Source organism: Carassius carassius, chromosome 7 (genome assembly GCF_963082965.1).
Source record: "Carassius carassius chromosome 7, fCarCar2.1, whole genome shotgun sequence".
In the NCBI taxonomy this organism is placed as follows: domain Eukaryota; kingdom Metazoa; phylum Chordata; class Actinopteri; order Cypriniformes; family Cyprinidae; genus Carassius; species Carassius carassius.
In genome coordinates, this window is record NC_081761.1 from 26846132 (window position 1) to 26858025 (window position 11894).

The 11894-nt window shown below is 36.8% G+C and overlaps 1 protein-coding gene across 1 annotated transcript; it reads right to left on the reverse strand.

Annotated features, from left to right (window-relative positions):
• Positions 1 to 810: 810 nt before the first annotated feature.
• LOC132143808 (dual specificity testis-specific protein kinase 2-like) lies at positions 811 to 10134 on the reverse strand. Its single transcript, XM_059554358.1, has 11 exons — positions 9950 to 10134; positions 8902 to 9455; positions 5527 to 5648; positions 5230 to 5278; positions 4997 to 5143; positions 4218 to 4300; positions 3959 to 4049; positions 3787 to 3870; positions 3053 to 3139; positions 2860 to 2956; positions 811 to 2583 (listed from the first exon to the last, which is right to left on the reverse strand). Exons 2-11 carry the CDS (start codon positions 9184 to 9186, stop codon positions 1547 to 1549), a joined length of 2082 nt encoding a protein of 693 aa, XP_059410341.1. The 5' UTR covers positions 9187 to 9455; positions 9950 to 10134; the 3' UTR covers positions 811 to 1546.
• Positions 10135 to 11894: the final 1760 nt, after the last annotated feature.

Sequence of the window (11894 nt, forward strand, 5' to 3'; positions counted from 1 at the left end):
ACACACCTCTGAAGGGATAGTTCACCCAAAAACAAAAAGCTTTACTGCTATACATAATGCAAAATATATACAGTACAGACCAAAGGTTTGGACACACTTTCTCATTCAAAGAGTTTTCTTTATTTTCATGACTATGAAAATTGTAGATTCACACTGAAGTCATCAAAACTATGAATTAACACATGTGGAATTATATATGGAATTATATACATAACAAAAAAGTGTGAAACAACTGAAAATATGTCATATTCTAGGTTCTTCAAAGTAGCTACCTTTTGCTTTGATTACTGCTTTGCACACTCTTGGCATTCTCTTGATGAGCTTCAAGAGGTAGTCACCTGAAATGGTCTTCCAACAGTCTTGAAGGAGTTCCCCGAGAGATACTTAGCACTTGTTGGCCCTTTTGCCTTCTGTCTGCGGTCCAGCTCACCCCTAAACCATCTCGATTGGGTTCAGGTCCGGTGACTGTGGAGGCCAGGTCATCTGGTGCAGAACCCCATCACTCTCCTTCTTGGTCAAATAGCCCTTGATGCCTTCAGTGTGACTCTACAATTTTCATAGTCATACAAATAAAGAAAACTCTTTGAATGAGAAGGTGTGTCCAAACTTTTGGTCTGTACTGTATATATAGACTTTTCAGCAGATGGCTTGAATACTGTGCAATATTTAGGGGGTGGGAATCATTCTAGAATAAGTGCATCCACACTTTTTTAACTGTTATTCATTCTTTAAAGGGCTGACCAATTCGGAATAAAAAAAAAATAATAATAATAATAATTAAATAACACTACAAGAAACTTTTTTTAAAACATAAATTAAACATATTTTAAATTAATCTCTTTCCACTTAAGCTTTCATAGGCCAAATTGCCATTGTTTTTGTCTTATTCAAAATGACTATAAAGCAACAATTAATATTATGATTTTATGATATTATTAAATAAAAATAATTAAACAAAAAATTAAATATACTGTAATAGCATTTAATGGAATTTTTTAAATTGACAAAATTTAATAAATACAATTTTATTTTATAGTACAACAGTAAAATTATTATTATAATAAAAGTATTTTTAAAATAAATGCACTGCTGCAGCACTGTTCATTTAGACGTGTTCTCAGTCGAAACTGTTAGTGAATATATTTCAACCTATGCAATTTGACCATCGCACTAAGCCATATCATACTATCTGCTTAATTTTTTTAAATATATTGTGTAACCCTAAAACATTCTGTCATTATTTACTCATCCTCATGTCAAAAATCGTATGACTTTATTGTGTAAAATAGGACGAATATATTTTAAAGAATGATTTAAACATCCAAACAATGAAATAGTACTGACTTTCACCGTATAGACAAAAAACAGTGTGGCATTTTTCAAAATATTGTTTGTGTTTCACAGACTGAAGTCATACAGGTCTGGAACAACATCAAGGCGAGTAAATGACAGAATTTTCATTTTTGGGTGAACTATCCCTTTACATCAACCCACACTGCACCCACTGTGTGGCATTGCAGTTTCTGAGATGTCGCAGTGGTCATCTTTAGGTCTGTGCCTCTGGTAGGGGTAAGCCTGGCTCACAAGTAGCTGTGGATGGAGCCAGACCCATTGCTCCCCGACAGAACAGTCCCTTTGCTGTGGCTGCGGATGCTTCCCCTCCGTTGAAGTTCCTGTACGGTCGTCGCAGAGGTCCACGGCGCGAGGGAGGAGCTCTACGCAGGCACAGAGAAGGGAAGCTGAACCCAGCCAGACAGCAGGCGGGACAAGAAATCACATCATCTTGTTCGTTAGTGGGCGGTAAAGGCTCCAGAGCGGGGCCTCGGTATCCATTCAGTCTTGCCCATGCTATTTGCCGCCCAGGCCTCAGCAGTCCATTGTTATTGTCCAATCGGGGAAGGGAAGGTAATAACGGTGGTCCATTAGAGATGGGTGTAGGCCAACCATTGGACTGCAAGGACGAGGAATAAGAAGAACTGCTGATAAGCTGCTTCCCTGACACGTTTCCTTCTGCCGTGTCGGGCGAGCTGCTACAGTCCATGGGCTCTGTGAGGCTCAGTCGCTCCTTCTCCACCTCTTCATCCTCCTCTTCTTCTTCTTCTACCCGTTCTAAAGACACTATATCTAAGTCCAGAACCAGGCCTGAGTCCTCCACCTCGTCTTGCCATACTTCTGCCTCATTCTCTTTCATTCTGTCTCTCAGATCTTCTGTCCTCTCCTCCTCTTGGTCCCAGGAGGGTAGCTGTCGTCCCAGCTCGGGGGTGCACGGCAGGGAGCGACACCGTCGAGGGGGGCCTCGGAGCCCCTGGCTCCCGTTTAGTGGTTGGGAGGCACAGGGGTCTGGAGGAGGTGGAAGGGTAAAGGTAAGAGAGATGACAGATTTACTAGGGGTGTCGAACAGCTTGATGCGACCACCGTTGAGGTCTTGGCGAAGAGAGAATGGGTTGACACGTGCAGGTGTGCCTAAACACGGTGAAGTTGCAGGGGGCAATACGTCTGACTGACTACGGGACAGGCGCTGGTCACCAGGATAGCATGGTGAGCTTCTCCTCCTATACGGACTGACGTCAATCACAATGGGCTCTGAGGAAACCACAACAAGGATTGGTTGTCAGAGGACTGATAAAACTGCTAAATTATTTATTGGTGAATGTTAAAAGAGTGATAAAAAAAGTCATTTTAGTCTCTTATGTTCACCAAGGCTGCATTTAATTATTATTTTTTAATTGTAAAATATTATTACAATTTACAAAAAAACTTTCTATTTAAAAAATCTATTTTAAAATTACTATTACTGTTAATGTATTACACTGATTTAGTCCTTTCAACCCCTGCCTGTGTTATCTGTAACATACTTACCTAGAATGATTGGAGCTTCACTCATCTTCCTCTCTCTCTCTATCCTCTCAAGTGTCACTACTATTTCAGAAAAGGCAGGACGACTGTCTGCACTCATCTACCACAGAAAGAGCATAACAAATTAAATACAACTGAGAGCATGACGTGTACACTACACTGAACTTCTTAGTGTATATATGCATATGTGGCTTACATTGCAGCAACTGACAGCCTGAAGAAGGAATGAAGGTGGACAGTCTCCCACCATATGCTCAAAGGTGTCCACATCCAGTCCAAAATCCTACAGACAAACAGCCAGATGACATTTACTGCTCTGTTCAGGCATCTTCACATGAAAATTTGAGATTCATCTGGAGGTTTGCAATAATTAACACGGTGTTTTTTTCTAAAAAATTAAAAAATAAGTAAATAAAAAGATAAAAATAGGAAAAAACTATTTTTATGGAAATATACTCCACCATGCTGCTTCACCAGCAGAGGGAGACATGAAATTAAAAAGTAAACATTGATATCAAAGTCTTAACTGCAGTGGTCATGAAAAATGTAACTTTGTTGAATTCTTAGAATGGATCTTAATACACTATATGCTTATGCATATGCACACATCATATTTAGAAATAAACACAGGAGCAAAAAAAAAAAAAAAGCAAAATAATCATATTATTTTTGCATTCATTTGATTACATTTTAGTATAACAGATATATTGTGTGTTTTAATACAATTGCAGAATATCAACATTTCAGTTATCATTACCCAGACATAGAAAATATAAACATACTGTAGGCTTAAATGTAGGTAGATTAAATTTAGCTACTAATTATTAGTTATTAAAGTAATCTGAACAGATTTTTTTTAAGCTTGATCGGTTGATTGACATGATTCTTTGGTTGATTCTATGCTTCATTTGGTGGTGTGCAGTTATGTACCTCTGTTCGTGGGAGGATATCTGGGTCAGCCTCAATTCGAGCAATAATCTCACAAAGGATTATTCCATACGCAAAAACATCCACCTATGGTATAAAAAATGAGATGAATAAAGTTTCACAGGCACACAAGTAGAGTTGGACGTTCACTTGTTAGTGTTGAAAGACAAGAAACCTTCTCATTGTATAGCTCTCCTCTTAACATTTCCGGAGCCATCCAGTAGGGGGAGCCCACAACAGCCAACGGCTGCTTTTCAACACCATCACTGTAGACAAGCAAGACAAAGCATAGGTTTTTTTAATCAATATTTGGCCTATGTTTGGAATATAGCCTTTCTGGATAGCTGTCATACTTTTGGTTGTGTCTCTGGTTAAGTACTGATCCATTTAAAATGTCATCATCAAATGTGTGTCAAAAGGAGAGATGTACTGACCTGTAATCAGGGATTTTCTCTGCCAGCCCAAAGTCCCCAACCACAGCAGTAAAAGCACCATGGTCACAACGGACCAGACAGTTCTGTATAGTACAGTAGTCTAGTCAGGGTATTTCATAGGATATAATGTTAGAGTATTTCAAGGTTCTTAGCCATATAGCCTTATTCATAGAATACTGCATTGATGACATTTTTGTAGGCCAAAACCCAAAACGAGTTAACATGCTAGCATTTCTGTTTGATTACATTGATTATTAAGGAAATTTCACCTCATCACGCCGACCAATTAAACTCATCTATTCACTAATTTACTTTTAAAGCCTCATTGCGTTTATAATCACAATCTTGCAAACAATTCCTACCCAGATTTTCAGGTGAATGTTTTTTAAATATAGACTAAAATATTTTTATCAGAAGCATAATGTTAGTGACGTTAAAATCATGCAACCAGGGTCTTATTTGTTCACTTTTTACTTCTGGAGATTGTATTTAGACATCAAAATTCATCAAATTAGTGCTCCTTTGTGAATATGATCATGACTAACAAAACGTGTATGAAGCAACTTTTGCTAATCACAGCTTAGTTTTTGCAATAATCAAAAAAAGCCCATAAAAAATCTAATTTTGTCAAGAAAAACAGGGTGATGGTTGGCCTTTAAAAATACGACATCACCGCAATGCTCTTTTTTGTCCCATGTCTCCAGCGTGCAGCAAGCACAAAATGAACAGACACAACTGCTGGCACAATAAACCATATATGACTGTCATTGTGTCTGTACCTTTGATGTAAGATCTCGGTGGAAAATGCCCTTGCTGTGTAGATACTGCAGCCCTCTTGCAATGTCCAGAGACAGACCTATCCTCACGATCCATGACAGATATATGTCACTGTCCAGCAGCTGCTCCAGATTGCCCCCATTTATGTACTGTAAACAGTGACATTACAGTTATTATCATATAAACCCGACAGTCCATTTACTCCTGAAGTCTGGATTTCTATGCAATGTCTTACCTCTGTAAGAGCATGAAGCTGTCCTTCATGAACACACACCCCCCAAAACCTAATGAAGGTGAGAACAACTTTTTATTTTATATATTTTTTTTTACATATTCCTTTTGTGAATATGTACCTTCAACCTGGGATCATTTTCCAACAGGATACATAAAAATCTAATTTTTATCACATTCAAGTCAGACCCTACAAATACATAATATGCCATTACACTGTAGTATTTTATATCATTCAATGAATACAGAGAGAAGTATTCCTTGTTTTATGTACAAAAAGGACCAATGCTAAATCTCACACCTGAGGATGTTGGGGTGGCAAAGGCGGTTCATGAGTTGCACCTCTCTCAGCATGTTGGCTTTGTTGCTGGCCAGTGTGTTCATCTTTAGAGCCATCACCTGCCCTGTGATCCTGTGCTGCACCTGCACAACACACACACACGCTTATTCAGAGACACAATATTTGTATGATACATGTAATAGACCAGAGATGCCCAAACAAGCCCATGACCATTTGCCTTTTCGATTTGGGATACCATGCTACAGATGGTACTCAACCAAAATAAGTATTTTACCACCACGGGTACCGTAGTCATATCATCAGCAAATGCATTTGCAGCTTTTGACTGCTAATTGAAGCTTTAACCATAGACTTCTACAGGTGAACATATCAAAGCACATTTTTGAGAGTAACAATCAACCTTGCCTTGCCAAGGGGCGAGATCTGACTGTTGTAATCAGCAGATATTCTAAGAAAAGCACTGTAGTTCAAAGAATTCATATGCACAGGAACAAATTTAGTAATTTTAAACATATGTACATGTGTTTTTTTTATTTAGAATAAATTAAAGCAGCATAATAAATGTCAAAACTGAGAGCATGTACTTATGTTTTACTCTAGGATACACGGTATGAAACATTTAAGGGCAATTTTTTTTAATGTGATTGAACATTTACTTTTGGCCTCTGGCTTTCAATCAAATTAGATTTTTGGCCCGTTGTATTAAAGGGTTTGGGCATCTCTTACCATTTAAAATCAATATTTTAGTTTTATGCTGTAGCAGTTAAATTAAAAATAAATTTATGCATTTAGCAGACGCTTTTATTCAAAGCGACTTACAGTGCATTCAGGCTATCAATTTTTTACCTATCATGTATTCCCAGGGAATTGAACCCCCAACCTTGCGCTTGATAAGGCAATGCTCTACCAATTGAGCTACAGGAACACTAAAAAAAAGTTGCAGCGCCCTCCACTTTTCCCAGCTTCACCTTTATACATCTGTTACAGGGTGATTGCATGTATGTTATATATGTTTTTTTTTACATATATGTTACATGTGCAGCATCAGTATTTCTTACATGCTCACAGCATGCAGTGTAGCAGATCTATGCCAAAACCAAACACAGCAACACTGTCATATATATTACTATGTTAAACTCTCAGAGAGTTGTTATAACAGAAATAATTATATATATAGAAATAATTATATATATTAATATCAAGCTTCTGTATGTAGAAACTTTAGGGTGCTTATCATCTCCTATAATTTCTCACTTTCCAAAATATTTCCATTGTACACTATGCCGGAGTGCCTAAAACTCCACATCTGGTCAGCACAGCAGAGTATGTTCATTCAGTCGTGTAAATGACCTGCTCTCATTCAGGATAAAATCTACTGTTCCTCTGCACAAGAGTATCTAAAGCTGTATCTAAAGCTTTTTCTGGCCCTACTAGGCAGAATTACTCCGCAACATGCATTAGACTGACATAAATATGGCTTTGTGTGTTTATGAGGTAGAGAGAGTTGGAGAAAGATCCAGTAGTGTATACTGAGTATTACAGCCATTAGTGCACTAACAGGCTTTCTGGATTTCCCATCATCCCATCTGACCAGCAGGAAACCAGGACATCATCACAGCAACGTCACACACAAAACATGGGCATCACCAAACACCACAACATACATCATCCCATATATATAAATCAGATATCGGGCTGACTTTGATTTATAACTATTTGTGAACCGCATGTCAGTAATACCTTCATATTTCAATTGTGCCTTACAGAGTCATTTGTCATTTAGACGTAATTCTTTTATTACACTGTTTTGCTATAACACCAATTTTTTTTATTTTATAAATTTTGACTCCTAAAAAGGAAAATGAAAGACAAATGAGTTTTCTTGAGGTGGCACAAACACAAACCACTTTCATTAAACATTCAATTTTTCAAAAGTTACATTCACAGCTTTCTGTAATGATATGTAGTTGTTTAGGCCTATTGTAGAGCAAAAAATATAAATATTCAAAAATGTACCAAAACTGCTCTGCTTTTCTTTATTTATAGATACAAATAAAAGTTAGGCATTAGAAATTAGACCTCTTTAGTTACTTTACTGTATTTTCTGACTTTACTGTAACCACTAATGAAGAATGACAGCTACTATGACAGCTCACACACACACACACACACACACACACACACGGTTCATTACAACAGTAATGAATAAAATAAACTAAATTTACATTGTGGTCCACAATGTTCTTAAAAAGTATGAAAGGAGTGTCTGTTATTAAATATGGGACAATAATGGACAAACTTTCAAATGAAAGCAATAGACATGGGCCAATAAGCACACACACACCCCTCTGTGAAGAGGCAGACAGATTAGGGCAGGTTGGTAATCTGATTATACTGTCGAGTACAACCAACCTGTCTTATCATTAATCATAGACACTGCTGCTCTTAACATGGACACATATGACTCTCTTGTGTTATATACTATACAAGATGATCGAGACTGTGAGACTTTAGGGTATATGTCATTTTTTTAAACTACACAGGCATTCAAATTCCAGTGTTTGCTTTCAAATTGGTTTCAACATTTCTTTATGAACAATGTTCTGAACCAATTTCTTTTTTTGACACAATAATGAAATGATCATTAAAAAATTGTAATATTAATTATGGATTATTTGTAATATTATAATCTGTGTTTATGCCGTTTTATTTTATGGCTATTATTAAACAATGCAGGGGTTTTTTAACAGCACTGCTATTCTTCAATGAAAACATTTTAACAAAAATGTTATCATGTTAACTGGTTTCCATTAATCATTAACATCACTGAATCAACCTAAATACATTCATTTATAACAACATTTATACCAACAAAGCTAAATTTTATCATTTAAAAATTGGAAATTTCTGGTGAAAATTTTGACAGTAGTGCCGTTTATTGGTAGACACAAAATTTTACTAAAATAAATAAAAGTAACATATTAAAAAAATAAACAAATAAAAGGTTTTACACACACATGCACACACATATTGATCAAACTGATTACTGATAATCAGTTTCCATTATAAACTATAGTTTAAGGTAAATCAGAGGCTCATCTCTCATCTCACAGTCATTGTCATTGTGAATTAATTTCACTAGCAGCCTGAATGCTCAGAATTAATAGTATTTTATTAAATCCATGGACTGTTCAAATGATGAAAACTCTCTCTTACTGCTTCCACCCTTAACTTAACTAATCATTTAAAGTGCAAATCATCAGAAGGTGCAACCAAACATCTGTCAGAAAAAAAAAACAAAAAAAACATGACCACTGTAAAAAAAATCTAGGACCGTGGATTATAATTTGTAGATATAAAAAGAGGCAAAGTTACCTTAAAGACTTCTGAGAAGAACCCGGATCCGATTTTTTCACAGCAAAAATCGTCAATTCGTGCCAGGCTGGACACGGCACTTCGCAGAGCCCGGTACGACGACGGCCGGATCCGGTTAGGCCCGTAAAGGGCATACGGAGGGTGTTCACATGTTTCTTGGTTATCATCTTGATCCATTATGATGGAAAGGCAGGCAGCGGGTCCCTTTAACGCAACCAAGTCAAAATATCCATATCCCGCGTCAGATGCACTACAAACAATCACTAAATCACCAAAACCTCTCATTAACTAATAAACCACATAAAACTACCCAATTAATTATTCTCCAAAAAGGGCAAATGAACGCAAATGATGAAAAGTGCGCTCGAGCTCTTTCCCGAGAGATGCCGTTGCCATGGTTCATTTTCCGGTCGCTCGCGCGGTCCTTAAATCAGCCTGCGCTCCAGAAAGGTCGCGCGCTCTCGCCAGCAGCTCTGAAAAACAGATCTGTCCTCTCCAATATCTGTAGCTGTAGCCGGTAGCTTCACCCCCAACGGCTTTTACAAAGAACCCACCTGCCAAAAGGGTTAAATATGGTTTAAAAATAAGTAATGTCTCATTACACATTCATAGACATGGGTTTATAAATCACTATTAAGACTGAGTATAGTGCTATCGATATGGAGAGATGCAGGTTTAATGTCTATTAGACAAATTTAACTGAAACCTTTTTTTTAATTAACATAGAATGCAGCCCAATACTTCTAATGTCTAGAAGAAATGCGGTGTGTCCGCACAATCTGTCGAGTCTGGCTGCAGACAGGATCCATTGCGGATTGTTGCTGAAATGACATGATCGCTAAAGGGCTCGCTCTAAATGCAATTAGCTTTTCATCTTTATTAATTTTCAAAGCGAATACCGTTTTGCTGACTTAGCTGGTTATTATTTTCTATTAGACATGCGATATTATAATAAAGTGTCATGCACATGCAACCGGGGGGACGGCATGCGCGCAGCCGGGCCAATGCGGTTGTCTTAGGATATGATGGCACTGTAACGTTAGCCTACCTGATTTTAGCAGGATCGAAGAAAATACTTTCTCGTTTGGGCACCAACGTTGCATTTAGCAGATATTCAGTGGTTTGTCAACAACATCTCATCCGCAAGCTGTCACCGTCCGTCTCGGTCATACTGTAGTGAAACGCTTATGCCGCTTGTAAATTTGCCCGTTCATTGGAGAAGAATAGGGGCAGGTCTTGGCAAGGCTGGACATTGCGCGTCGAGCATGCGCAGTAACTGCTCCAACGTGTACCAGCGTGATTCTGCACTATTGCGATTCTGCACTGCATTCCTTATTTGTTTCCATAAAATAGCCGGACAACACGGCAAATCGTATCTTGACTGAGTTTAAAAGCGCCCACTATACACGTCAATAATAAAAATTATAAAATTATATATTTTTTTTTACATCAATCAAGGATTCGAGCCAATGAGCGGCCAGTGCGCTGGCGTGGCTGAACTATGATGTCATCTTTAAATTTCATGTCACACTGCAACGTCTATAAATATGCTTCAGTGTTTTGGATGATATCGTCGTAACTCGTGAGTCAGCTGTACAAAAACAGACCACTTGACCCATTATCTGAAATTTAACTATTGCATCATATAAATTTAGTCAGTGTTTCCTCTGTCATGGCGAATCCTTCTAAGCGAACGAAGTCATTTTCTTTTATCAGCTGAGCTTATTATTATTTTTAAAACAATGAATTATTATTAAAACAATTAATTTGCCCATAGGCTATGTTTAACCTGAAATATAAGATTATGTATAGTTTGAAATGATTTTGAAATGACTGATTTAAACTCCTTTGAACTTATTTGACTCACTAATGACAGTCAAAATAGTCTAAATTTATGAAGCCTACATATATTTATCAACAAAACATCATACAAAATATTAATATTAATAAAGAATATAAAACCAAATATGTTTAATTTACTCATAAATTTTCACTTTCAGATAATAAAAATATCAACAATCTGAATCTCCTGCCATGGTTCATCAATAGGTGACAGTAGAGTCAAATGTGTGCTTCAAACCCTCTTTCATTTTTCTTTAAACTTTGGGGTTTAGGTCAATTGATATGAGGAATGATATATGATATATACAATTATAAAACTGCACATCAGCGTATTTTAAGTCGGCAAACTATAATTTTAAAACGCCTGTGATTGAGTAAGGCCTGTTTGTATTTGACCTTTTGACTTTGAGTTATTTTGTACATTTAAAAGACTGTATACTGCCAGACAGCTCAAGTAGTAAAATACTTGATACATACTGGAAAATAAGGCACTAGCACTAGCAAACATACTGTTTTAACAAGGCATAATGCCTCATAGGAGTAGTATTCCTAATCATAACTATAATCAATAATCATAAGCTCTTCTGCACAATGGTAATGACAAAAACTTCATTGTATCAGAAAATGTTTCAAATGTCAAACATAACTGAACACTAAACATTAACAGATGTTTCTCTTCACTCAAAAACACATAAAATAGCACTTAATATTTACTTTCCATATTCAGCCATATGCAAAGCATGCTGGGAACTAACAATCATAGCTCAAATAAAACTGCCAAAGGAGGAGTGACGACAGTGTTGGACGAGGCAGGACCAGGCCTGGATTTTATTTTATGTTTTGGTTTTGTTCGTGCGCAACAATAGTCCGCGAGGGTTAATGAGAAATAGGGTGATTCATCATGTGACTATTACTACACATTTGTCTGCTATGATGGTAAGGTAATCCTTATTTTAAGGTAATTTTATTTTAAAGGTACATTCTAAGTTTAATTTTAGTAACACCTTAATAATAATAATAACAATAATAATAATAATAATAATAAATACTCAACAATAATAACAAATACTGAGACAGGAACAAATGGACTGACTAATTACAATTCTTTATATTATGCTCTATCCTAGGTGGAGTAAATGCCTCTCAAAGGT

What these genes read in the sequence shown, in the direction of transcription:
- LOC132143808 (XM_059554358.1), bottom strand. Translation starts at nt 9,186, where the DNA reads ATGAGAGGTTTTGGTGATTTAGTGATTGTTTGTAGTGCATCTGACGCG. An exon ending in TCTTCTCAGAAGTCTTTAAG is followed by an intron (nt 5,649 to 8,901) that starts GTAACTTTGCCT and finishes TGTGTTGTGCAG; the next exon opens with GTGCAGCACAGGATCACAGG. An exon ending in TGAAGCTCCAATCATTCTAG is followed by an intron (nt 2,584 to 2,859) that starts GTAAGTATGTTA and finishes TGGTTTCCTCAG; the next exon opens with AGCCCATTGTGATTGACGTC.